The sequence below is a fragment of the Cucurbita pepo genome, chromosome 1, assembly GCF_057944985.1.
Source record: "Cucurbita pepo subsp. pepo isolate OVF chromosome 1, ASM5794498v1, whole genome shotgun sequence".
NCBI lineage: Eukaryota > Viridiplantae > Streptophyta > Magnoliopsida > Cucurbitales > Cucurbitaceae > Cucurbita > Cucurbita pepo.
In genome coordinates, this window is record NC_141798.1 from 13811888 (window position 1) to 13824732 (window position 12845).

Genomic DNA, 12845 nt, shown 5'->3' on the forward strand with positions numbered 1-12845 from the left:
AGAGCAAGATGAGGACCAGATATTAAAAAATCATTCAAGACTAGAAGAGAAAAGTGTTGAACACAACTTTCTATGGGAAACATTCGCACACTTTATTCAGACCAAGTGAGAAGAGAATAGAAGCCACTCGATAGAATATTGATTGGGATGGTAAACTAAGTAGGGTGGAGGAATATTTATAGAGAATCTATTCCTAAAATTTATAACCATTTTTATAAATTATTTAACTTATTTTTGTAAATTTATTCCTAAAATTCCTAAAAATTTATTCCTAAAATCCTTTCTTTAACATAAATAGAGTCATTCATACCATGGTTGGGCTTAACTAGTGATGATATTTTAACACTTCCCTCGGCACTAGTCCTCATTTGCTACACCACAACAAAAACTCTCTTATGTGCAAGTATTCAACTATTTTGTAGACAAGTCTGCCATTTTGGTCATCTGTATTCTTCCTTCAAGACTTTGTCTCTAATAAAATGGCAGTGCACCTCCACATACTTTGTCTTGCCATGAAACATTGAATTTTCTATCAGACGAATCACAAATTGGTTGTCGCATTGAAGTGGTATCGAATAGTCAATTTTCTGGTGCCAGTCTTTCTATCAGAAGTTTTAGCCGTGTACATTCCTAAGCTGCTCCCGCCACTGCTCTGTACTCTACTTCTCTAGTTGACAATGATACAGTTGGTTGTTTCTTGTTACACCAAGAAATTTGCAACACCCGCTCATTGACAGCACGATTTACAGGAGTTACCATCGACTCTAATAACAAACTCCGACAACCAATCATAATTTTGCAAAAGATTTCCACCAACTCACAAACCCTTCTCTCCTCAACGTTCTGACATCTCCAACCCACGTGTATCACTATCCACTCCCTCCATTACAGCATCTGCTTAATGCAACAACTGTTTTTTTTTTTCAATTAATTAATTAATTAATTTCATAATTATCATAATAATAATAATTATTACTATTAAATATCAATACAACACATATACACATTTATTTATTTATTTTAGGTCATTACAATTATACCTCCTTTCAACAACTTTCGTCCTCAAAGTTTCCAAATCTATAAACAAGTGTAGATATTCTCATTTAAACTCCTCTTCTCTTTCCAAAGTAGCTTCACTAGCTTGATTCTTCCATAAAACTTTAACAAAGGGAATATCTCTGCTATGCAAAGATCTCACTTCCCGCGCCAAAATTTTAACAGGTTGTTCTTCATAGCTTAAGTCCTCCTTTAACTCCAAGTCTTCATAATGAAGAATATGCATAGGATCTACAACATACTTCCGCAGTATCAAAACATGGAAAACATTATGTACAGCATCCAACACTGGTGGTAATGCCAACCTATAGGCTACTGAGCCAACTCTTTCGAGGATCTCGAAAGGTTCAATAAAACGCGGGCTAAGCTTTCCCCTCTTACCAAATCGCAAAACACCATGAACTGGTGCAATCTTCAGGGACACATGGTCCCTCACCTCAAACTCTAGGTCCTTCCTCCTAACATCAGCATAACTCTTCTGACGACTTTGGGCGGTCAAAATTCTCTTCCTAATCTTCTGAATCGCCTCATTGGTCGTCCGTAGCAAATCTGGACCTAACAGTTGTTTACTACCTACCTCCTCCCAATAAATCGGAGTTCGACACTTCCATCCATAAAGCGCCTCAAAAGGAGCCATCTAAATGGTTGCTTGATAACTATTGTTATAGGCAAATTCCACAAAATATAGGTAGGTGTCCCAACTGCCAGCAAAATCAAGTACACATGCACGCAACATGTCCTCAAGAATCTGATTTAGTCTCTCTGTCTGTCCGTCTGTACGAGGATGGAACGCTGTACTAAACTTCAGTTGTGTACTAAGGGCTTCCTGAAGACTCTTCCAGAATCGAGAAGTAAACCGTGCATTCTTATCAGACACAACAGAAACGGGTACATCATGCAACCTTACAACCTTCTTTAAATACAATTGTGCCCACTTGTCAACTGAATACGTAGACTTTCCTGGTACAAAATGAGCTGTCTTAGTTAATCTGTCCACAACAACCCACATCATTGTAAACCCTGACTGGGTTCTAGGTAGTCCTATAATGAAATCCATGGTCACTTCTTCCCACTTCCATTGGGGCACATTAAGAGGTTGCAATAATCCAGCCGGTTTCTGTCTAGGTGGCTTAATTTGTTGACAAGTTAAACACCTACTCACATGTTCAGCAACATCTTTCTTCATTACAGGCCACCAAAAGCATGTTTTCAAGTCCTGATATATCTTTGTGGCACTTGGATGTACGGTATATGGAGACTCATGTGCCTCAAATAGAATCTTCCTATTGATCTCTACATCGTTTGGCACACAAGTTCGATTCCGCCACTTCAAACATCCATCGCCCATTATCAAGAAATCCTTGACTTGTTCAGTCTCAAGTTGCTTCACGACTTTTGCAAAATAAGGGTCTCTCTATTGACCCTAAATCATTTGTTGCTGCAACGTCGGACAAATAGTCATAAGAGCTAGCTGAGTTGTCGCTTCCTTGACCAACACAGCTATCTGAGCTCGTTCAAACTCCATCTGAATGTTGGGTTGTCTCGTCAACATTGCAGATGAGTGAGCTGTCTTACGACTCAAGGCATCATCTACCACATTAGCTTTACCAGGGTGATGTAGGATCTCCACATCATAGTCTTTCACTAATTTCAACCATCGACGTTGCCTCATGTTGAGCTCTTTTTTGGTGAACAAATATTTGAGACTCTTATGATCTGTATATACTTGTATCCTCTCATCGTACAGATAATTTCTCCATATCTTCAGAGCAAACACCACATGATCTGTATATACTTGTATCCTCTCACCGTACAGATAATGTCTCCATATCTTCAGAGCAAACACCACAGCAGCTAACTCTAAATCATGAGTTGGGTAGTTGCATTCATAATCCTTCAACTGCCGAGAGGCATAAGCAATAACTCTCCCGTTCTGCATAAGTATGCACCCCAACCCATTCTTAGAGGAATCACTATAAATTACTAGATTCCCAGTATCGCCAGGTACAATAAGCACTAGGGCTGACGCTAGTCTTTCCTGGAGTTCCTGAAAACTACTTTCACAAGCTCGACTCCAATCAAATTTCTTTCCTTTTCGAGTTAACTGAGTCAGTGGTGCTGCAATCTTTGCGAAGTCCTTAATAAATCGCCTGTAGTATCCTGCTAAACCTAGGAAACTTCTCACCTCAGTAACTGTAGTTGGTCGAGCCTAACCTATAAATGCCTCCACTTTTCTTGGATCAACAACTATACAATCCTTGGATACCACATGACCAATGAATACTACCTTTTGAAACCAAAACTTACATTTTGAGAATTTGGCATATAATGTTTGTTCGCATAGAACCAACAAAACCTTCCTCAAATGTTCTGCATGTTCATCGTTTGTCTTGGAATAAACCAAGATATCATCAATGAACACAATGACAATAGAATCCAGAAAATCCTGGAATACCCGATTCATCAGTTCTATAAATACTGCAGGGGCATTAGTCAAGGCAAAAGACATCACGAAAAACTCATAATGCCCATACCGAGTACGAAAAGTCATCTTCGGTATGTCTTCTTCTTTGACTCTTATCTCATGATAACCAAAACGAAGATCAATCTTCGAAAATATCGCTGCCCCTTGAAGCTGGTCAAACAAGTCGTCAATTCGCGGCAAGGGATACTTATTTTTAATGGTCACCCTATTCAGCTCCCTATAATCAATATAGAGACAGAGTGTATCATCGTTCTTCTTCACGAACAACACCGGAGCTTCCGACGGTGACACACTAGGTCATATGAACCCCTGATTCAACAACTCTTGTAATTGCAGCTTCAACTCTTTCAATTCCGCGGGAGCCATCCTATAAGGAGGTTTAGAGATAGGTGTCATCCCTGGTTCAAGTTCAATGCCAAAGTTAACTTCCCGCTCTAGTGGCAAGCCAGGCAACTCATCAGGAAAGACATCCAGGAACTCATTCACCATAGCTGATACATTTGTATCAACCCGTCTCACTTCTACCACACTAGCCAAGAATGCCACAGCATCGTGACTAATCAACTTCCTAGCCTTTAAAGCAGTTATTGTCTTGGGAACACTTCCCGGTTTCGTACCCTGAAACCGGAAGCTCTTCCCCTCGGGGGGTGAAAAACTATCTCCTTCTTATAACAATCGATACTGGTATGACGAGCAGATAGCCAATCCATGCCCAAAATAATATCGTAATCATACATATGTAGCACCATTAATAACACGTCTAATGGTTGGCCGGATACTTCTACTTTATCCAGTTTCACCTTTTCACAAGTCATTAGTATGACTCCTGAAGGTGTAGAAACCAGAACCTCATAACCTACAGGCTCTACTCCAAGTCGGGCTTGACGAACAAACGATAATGATATAATAGAATGCGTCGCCAGAATTGAACACAGTATAAGCAAAGTAGCTATAAAGGGGTAAAGTACCTGTCACCACCGTGCTGGCATTCTCTACTGCCTTGCTCGTCGTGGCAAAGGCTTTACTTCGAGCCTGAGGCTGTCCCCCAGCACTCGACTGACCTCCTCCTCCTCCTGGAGCGAATCGCTCGGGGCGTATCACATTAGGATTCTTTGCACTACGACACACTCTAACGAGATGACCAGACTTACCACAGTTATAACATGTCTTGTCTGCAGCATTACAAGATCACGCATGAGTTAACCCGCACTTACTGCAAACTGCCTTCCCATCACCTGAGGAAGACCGACGATCAACTCGTCGCGGTACTGCCTGCTGTTGCAAACCCGAGGATATTTGAGTAAATTTTTGTTTACCACTTGGTCGCATCTGACTGCTGGAACCCTGATTACTCCTCGCGGTGGTAGCATCTAATTTCACCGCAGCACTATAAGTGGTAACGAAATCTTGAGAAGCATGGGCAGACATGGATCCCTGTATCTCTTGACTCAAACCCTGGATAAAGAGATCTGTCTTCTCTTCCTCAGTAGCAACCATAAGAGGAACAAGTCTAGATAATCGAGTGAATTCCGCCTCATACTCCTCTACTGACAGATTACCCTCTTCTAGTTGCATAAAGGCCTTTCGTGATAGTCATTTTACATTGTCTCGTGGTTTAGCAATTTAGCCTTACCCAATGAACATCAAACTTCATATATAATTTTAACATGTCACATTATGCTTATCTTTAAAATTTCATTGGCAGCATAGTTCATTTAGTAGGTTATAAACTTGATTTCTGAGCAAAATGCTTAGTTGAGCACTTCTGTAACGACGCAGATCAATTCCCCTCAAGGCTTTAAAACGCGTCTGCTAGGGGAAGGTTTCCACACCCTTATAAATGGTGGTTTGTTCTCCTCTCCAACCAATGTGGGACATCATCACAATCCACCCCCCTTCGGGGCCCAGCGTCCTCGCTCGCACTCGGTTTCCACACCCTTATAAATGGTGGTTTGTTCTCCTCCCCAACCAATGTGGGACATCATCACAATCCACCCCCCTTCGGGGCTCAGCGTCCTCGCTGGCACTCTTTCCTTCCTCCAATCGATGTGGGATCGCCTCCAAATCCACCCCCCCCCTTTGGGGCCCAGCGTCCTTACTAGCACACCGCCTCGTGTCTACCCCCCTTCGGTGAACAGCGAGAAAGCTGGCACATCGTCCGATGTCTAGCTCTGATACCATTAGTAACGACCCAGATCCACCACTAGCAGATATTGTCCTCTTTGGACTTTCCCTTTCGGGCTTCCCCTCAAGGCTTTAAAATGCGTCTGCTAAGGGAAGGTTTCCACACCCTTATAAATGGTGGTTTGTTCTCCTCCCCAACCAATGTGGGACATCACACATTCACTCATTATTCTTAGGGGTTTTCTTTCATATTTCCTTAGTTCATACTTAAGTTAAGGGTCATATAGAAATCCAAGCAATTCCTACAAGTTTCTTAAGAAAAGTATGAGTTGGCTACTTACCTCTCGTTCAATGTTTTGGGTCTCGTTTCTCGAGCTTTCGAAACTCGATTTTCTCTTAATTTTCTTTGACAGCTTTCTAAAGGAGTTTAGTTTATAGAACAAAAAGCATAAAATAGGTTTAATTTTATGAAAAACTAAGGAGGGGTTAGTTTTTGGGCTAACGTAGAACCAGCCACATCATCATCTTCTTCCTCCCAAAAGGGAAGAACATGCACGCACCAACGTTGTTGCGGCCTAAAAACTGCATTCCCTAGCCCAGTTCAGGTCTTTTTCCCTCTTTATTCGTTCATGAAACTTAAAAACAGAGTGTTAAGGAAGAGTTAGGGACTGATATCTCACATTTTCACAGATTGTAGACTAAGTTATCGGTTTTCAAAGTTTGTATCCTTGACCTTATCTTCTGGACTGTGGCATTAATGACTTGCACAAGTTCTGGCACATGCAATTATTGTTTGCCCCCTCGTCCTAAAAGATAGGAGATCGACACCTTCGTCCATAGAGTACTTCTCATGGTAACATTTGTATGGTGACTTGATAACTATTATTGTAGGAAAACTTCATAAGGTGTAGGTACTCTTCCCAACATCCTGCGAAGTCCATGACACATGCCCTTAGCATGTCTTACAATACTTGGTTGAGCCTTTCCATCTTACTATCTATTTGAGGTGGAAGGTTGTACTAAACTTTAGTTGCATACCAAGTGCTTTATGCAGACTTTCTTAAAGACAAGATGTGAACCTTGAATCTTGGCTTGACACTATTAATACTAGGACCCCATGTAGTAAGAATATTTCCTGCATGTAAAGTTGAGCCCACTTGAATACCGAGTATGTCAACCTTTTAGGGATGAAGTGGGAAACTTAGTCAATCGGTCAACGATGACCCATATGACAGTGAAGCCCTTCTTAGTCTTAGGCAACATTGAGATAAAATCCAATATAATTTCCTCCAACTTCCATTGTGGAATACTTAGGGGCTGTAGAAGTCGTGACCAGCGTTGCCTTGAAGCCTTAAGTATCGACTTACGTACTCAACTACGTATTGTTTCATCCCTCGCTGAAAGTAATAGAATTTTAAATCTTGGTACATCTTGGTGCTTCCAAGGTAGATGATGAATGGTGAACAGTGGGCCTTTATGAGTAGTTCCTTCAATAATTATTCATCCTTAGGTATGCATAACCAGCCTTTCCACTAAATACCTTTATCTAAAGACACGAAAAATCCTTCAGGATGGTCGACTTCTTGTTGTTGTAAAACTTTGTTGAGGTAAGGGTCCTTTTCTTGAGCATCTATTATAGGCCTTCTTAATGTAGATTGGAAAGAATTTGTGCACCTGCTTCAATTTGGACTCGAAGGCATGCGGGGTTCCACATGAAACCGAGGAAGAATTATGACCTAAACCATCAACCTGATCTCCTAACCTGACCTAAACTATTTGACGACTAGTAAGTTGAGACCTAAGGTGTGCATGAAATCTGCACGCGGATTGTCTACAGCCACGAGTGCATGAAATTCGCAAGTGGATCGCCTCGATCCATGCATGTTAGCTCATGGGATGCGTGAGGTAGGTATTTTTGGCCCATTCGACTACCATTTGTTAGTTTTTTTTGCCCCATATTTGATATTAATCTTAACTTTACTTGAATTAAGACCTACTAGTGAATTTTTAGAAAATTCAGAGCTCCTAACATGTGAAATAGCTATCTGAGTAAGGTACACTTCACCCAAGTAAGTAACTATACAAACTTTTCTTGAGTAATACTTGTAGAGATCAAGTGCGTGCTAACATGTAAGCATTTCTTATCATAGATTATTAATTTTTGGGCTCTAAATGGGAAATTTTAGATAAATGTACATAGAAAGAAAATTATGAAAATATTTTTAGTAAGAGAATTTAAGATGATTTTATGGCTTTCCATTGTGCTTGAAAGGTGGATGGGATATTGTGATATGTGCTACAGGTGATTGATGGGTGTTATCTCCCCATAGAGCTTGCATGAATGTTTAGTTTACGTTTCTCCTGCTTTAAATAATCGATAGGAATATCTCCCTAACAAAACATACATGAGTGAACGAAGTTAAGATTAGGGTGCTAGAGTTATAGTGATTTTCATGTTAACCTAGGTCAATATATTTCCAATAGACCGAGTATCCTAGAATCGTAAGCAGAAATCAGAGGTCTAAACCTGAGTGTTCTCAGAGAGTGGCATAGCCCCATTAGCTAGTCCAAAGCACCCTAAAAATGTGAGATTAAATTTAAACCACCTAAACACCACTAAGAACCTAGTAAATCTGCACAACAAGAACGACTAAAAGAAAAGCTTATCAGGCCTTGTAGCAGTGTAAATAGTGTCACCAGAGTCTTCATCTTCTATCTCCTCCAGACGCCCTTAGTGCTAACAGCACCTTGCCAAATGGTAGGATTCAGGTATCATCGAGTCAGGCTTAAGCTTAATAGTGTAGCCCATCGAGGTGACTAGGTGGCGAATTTGGTGGAAATTGCTAGGGATCTCCTAAACAAAGCCTTTATGTTGTAAACTCATCCTGGATGAGGCATCAGAATATGTACGTAACCTAGTAGCTGTCAAGCACACGAGGTCGCACCCCTACACATGGAGTGACTCTATGTCCCTATGGAAGGATTTGCTAATTAACCTTCTACAAATGATGTTCAAACACGCTAGATGCCACATTGTTCTAATAGAGATTATGAGGTAGCAATCAACCTAGGATATTGATCATTTAGTGTTGTGACTATTTGAGCAAAGATATGAGAACAACTTGGAACTTTGAGCCAACCAAAATCTACTATCGTACTAGGCTCGAACTTCCTAGAGGCTAGGAGAAAAGCTTATAGTAACTTATTAGGATAAGGATTCAATGATAACCAACAAGTAGGTTTCTTACGGTGTAGTTTTAAATACTCACCTCATTCCTTTTTTTTAGTGTCGATCGATGTGGGAGAGCATTCGAGAGTTGCGCAGCCACAAAGGGGGTCATCCTGGACCGTTCATCTGTCTGTGTATTTTGGTTCTTTCATATTTTGTTTAAAATTGTATCCCAAAATTAGTCTTCGTTTATAATAAACTCGAATAGTACCGACTTATAATTAGATTTCATTTTATTTTTAATAGTGGCCTTTGTTTGATTTTAAATTGTGCAATATTTGAGGATATTTTCATATTTTATTTTCTATTTATCTAGTTTTCTTCTATTTTATTTTCTTTTAGGGTGGTTTATTAGGTATTGTCTAAAATTCGAAGCCTAAAAAATTGGGTCGTGACAATGAATCCTATACGGAAGCAAATCCATTTTCACACGCAATACATGGTCATAAATCAGTCCTTGTCCTATATATCAACGTAGTCCCTCACCCTTTGAAAGCAGATTTACAAATGATGAATTCTATATGAAAGCCCATGTTTTTTTCCACACATAATATGTAATCTAAATCTCGAGTTAGAGACACACCGCTATCAAGACCATTCTAAGAAACGTGGCTGGTATGTTTATGAAGCTATCAATCTAGGAAGCATAACAATACGTGGCATTTCACCAATTGATGCGAGGTGTCACGGTCCTACTTTTTCTACCGTGCGGCGTCATGATCTTGACACGCTCATGATCGTCCTTAAGGGTAATTAAGCCCCATATATATTTTTCGCCCTGGCTTTGTGGTTTCATCGAACATTAGGCGAGGTTTTTCTTCGCCAATCGAACGTCGCTTGTGTGGAATCCAAGCTTGTTCAACTACACACGCCGCCTGTGTGTGCATGTTCAATCGTTTACAACACAATCGACTTGCCTCTGCACTATGCCAAGTTATTCGGCTCGACCTTGCCTCAACTCGGGGCCAAGGTCTCTCAGTACACCATCGCGCCTCATCTTGTCATCTCGATCTCCATCGATATGACCCATATATCTTGACGCCATCCCAAGCCTCAGGGTATCGTCGGCCATCACAACTCCCTTAGACATCCCATCGAGAACGGGCCCACGTGTCACTCATCTCATCAGAACGCCCCAAACATCTATCCATCCAGGTTCTATCGAGGCATTGGCTCTCCCGTGCCCGTCCCTGTGCCATGTCATTTACGTATACCATACCGGAGAGCGGGTGAATGTAGCAACCTCCAACATGCGGGCTAGGGCGTAATTCCGGCACACCCATGTCGCGTGGTACTGTCCTTGAAAAATTCATTTCAAAGGAAGTCGCCCGAGACACTCGTCTTGGCATGCTCGCCCACGCTGTGACACACGTATGTGCCACAAGGTAGCTCGCTTAGGCCACATGACCTAAGGGTGGTGGAGAGCTGACACCATGGTACCCCAGGCATAGACTTCCAGGCATAGACATGATTTTGGCGAACGGTCATACGGTGTAATGGAGTACCCGTCCGGTGTTCGATTGACACTAAACTTGGCGAGCATTCATATTTCGTATGGACGGACTTAACTCCAGAACCGTATGCCCGATTTCCTTCTAGAATTTCAAATTTTCAGGTTAAGGCTCGGGACCCTACCCGACCCTTCAACAAGCCTATCTTTGCCCCTCTCTATATTCGATGTCTCTATCTTGCTTATGTCTCGACTTGTCTTCAATGCTCACTCTATGTGATGTGTTAGATGATGCACCATCCTCCTTAGTCACATCATGGCACTCGTCTAGGCCCTCATGTGGAGGGATGAGCGCCACTTGAGGGTTGCCGCTTCTCTTGTCGCAACGTGAAGGCCACAACCTACTCTCTTCATAGTTAAGTTGTGACAAGAGGCATCCCACCAATCTAGGTGAGGAATCTTGTAAGACTCTTACACCCGAGCTCCAACGAAAAACACCTAAAAAAGAAAGGGGAGTGGGGTGAGTGTATAAATATACCTAGTAAGCAATAGGCTCTTGTCGTGTCTTTGACCTAGTAGGAGACATGAACTTTACTCTAGGCTCTAGGTGTATTGCTCTTGTTGTGCACAGTCTTGGGTAGATTGCTTAGCCTATGTAGAGGTAACTAGTTTTTGGTGTTCTGATGCTACCTTAACAAACACTCTCCAATGGTGGGACGACATGGTAAGTGCTAGCCTACTCATCATCCACGGAAGGTAGCTGACAAACTCATCCCACAAGCCATGTAGTCGCCCAAGGTTAAGGGGGCTACCCCTGTACATGTTAGTTTTGTTAACTACCTGCATGATCAACATCCCCTTACAGGAAAAGTCCACGAGGCAGGGTAATCTAGCTAAACTCTCTCAAGTCATGTCCCTAATTGGCCTCACGCCTAGCTCAACGGTACTGTACAATAGTAAAAAAGGTGGAATTTATGCAAATATTGTACCAGCTACTATCGACCTACATGCTACATTTATTTTTCTCTAAGGTTTTTGTAGTGGTCTTCAAGGTTTATAGGGGCGTCTAGACGGTTTAAATCTAATCTCTCATTTTTAAGACATTCAGAGTTAGCTCCTCGAGCCGAACCAATCTTTGGGTGCAGACAGCTCTAAACCTCTAATCGCTCACAATCATTAGGTGCAAGGTGTAATGAAAATGTACTGACTAAGGTCAACATGTAAACTGCACAGGCTGTAATGCTCTAATCTTAACTGAGCTCTCTCATACATGCTGGCACCATGACTATATTAGGTAGATACTAAGGGAGAGAGATTCTATTGTAGTGGGAACGGAACAATGGTGACACCATGACTTCGCAAACCAATCCTGAAAGAGGACTTGGGACCCCACATGTAGCTGCCTCGCAATAAATGTTCTCTGAATTTTGTAGAAATAGGCCCGAACTTCCTAGAGCCTAGAGAAAAACTTGTGAAAATCCAAGTAGGTTGCTTGGTGAGTATTTTTATACTCACCCTTTTTTATGTCTTTTTTTAAGTGCATACAAATACATGTCGAGGCTGGGGAGTGCTCAAGAGCTGCATTGTCACAGACATCCATTGTATTTTCATGGGTTGTCATGTGTACCCTTTCGTATCACGTTCCTGTTCCCCACTTGTAAATAACTTGAACAACACCTATTTGTATTGTTTTGGATTTTGGATTTTGGGACTATGGTGTTGTATGTTTTTAAATAGCTCAAAATTTTACCATTTTTCTTTGCTTTTATTCTCATTTATTTATGGTTGGTTTGTTCTTTTAATCAAGATATAAGATTTGAAGCCTAAAAAATCCAATCATTACAAAGACCCAAGGTTAAGATACTTTGATTAGTTTAAGGTTTCCAAATAAGATTTCACTACAAGAAATAATGGATACGATAGCAAGCTTTTTATAGCATTTTTCGTACGTCGTGACAGCCCATATTATTAAAAGTCTAAGACTTTTTATAGCGTTTTTCTATAACAATAATAGACGCTATAATAGAGTATAAAACTATAGCTTATATACATTGTTATAAAAACATTTGATAGCATTTTATCAAAGCTATAATATGTTTAATATACCTAAAATATTATGGTATTTTAACTTATCATAACAATTTTTTAACACTATAAATAGTATTCCTAACTTTAATTTTATGCTATAAAATATTATTTTATCATTTTATTATTTAAATATCATTTCAATATTTATATTTTGATAAAATATTTATTCAAGTAGTCATTTTTAGCCAAATCCACCGCCTCAATTACTTCCTTTCACAAGAATTTTCATTCACAATTGAAACCTCATGTCTATTTACATTATAAAATTAGTATTCAATAATTTCATAGAATAAAAAAATTATTTAAACATTACAAAATTAGTATTCAATAATTTCATAGAATAAAAAAATTATTCAAGCAATACAAAATAAAGTATTTTCCATTATTTGCATTGATGTTTGATTGTCTTGTGG

The 12845-nt window shown here is 40.3% G+C and overlaps 1 protein-coding gene across 1 annotated transcript; it reads right to left on the reverse strand.

Annotated features, from left to right (window-relative positions):
• Window positions 1-1099: 1099 nt before the first annotated feature.
• On the reverse strand, window positions 1100-1693 carry LOC147794811 (uncharacterized). Its single transcript, XM_087125040.1, has one exon. It carries the CDS (start codon window positions 1691-1693, stop codon window positions 1100-1102), a length of 594 nt encoding a protein of 197 aa, XP_086981166.1.
• Window positions 1694-12845: the final 11152 nt, after the last annotated feature.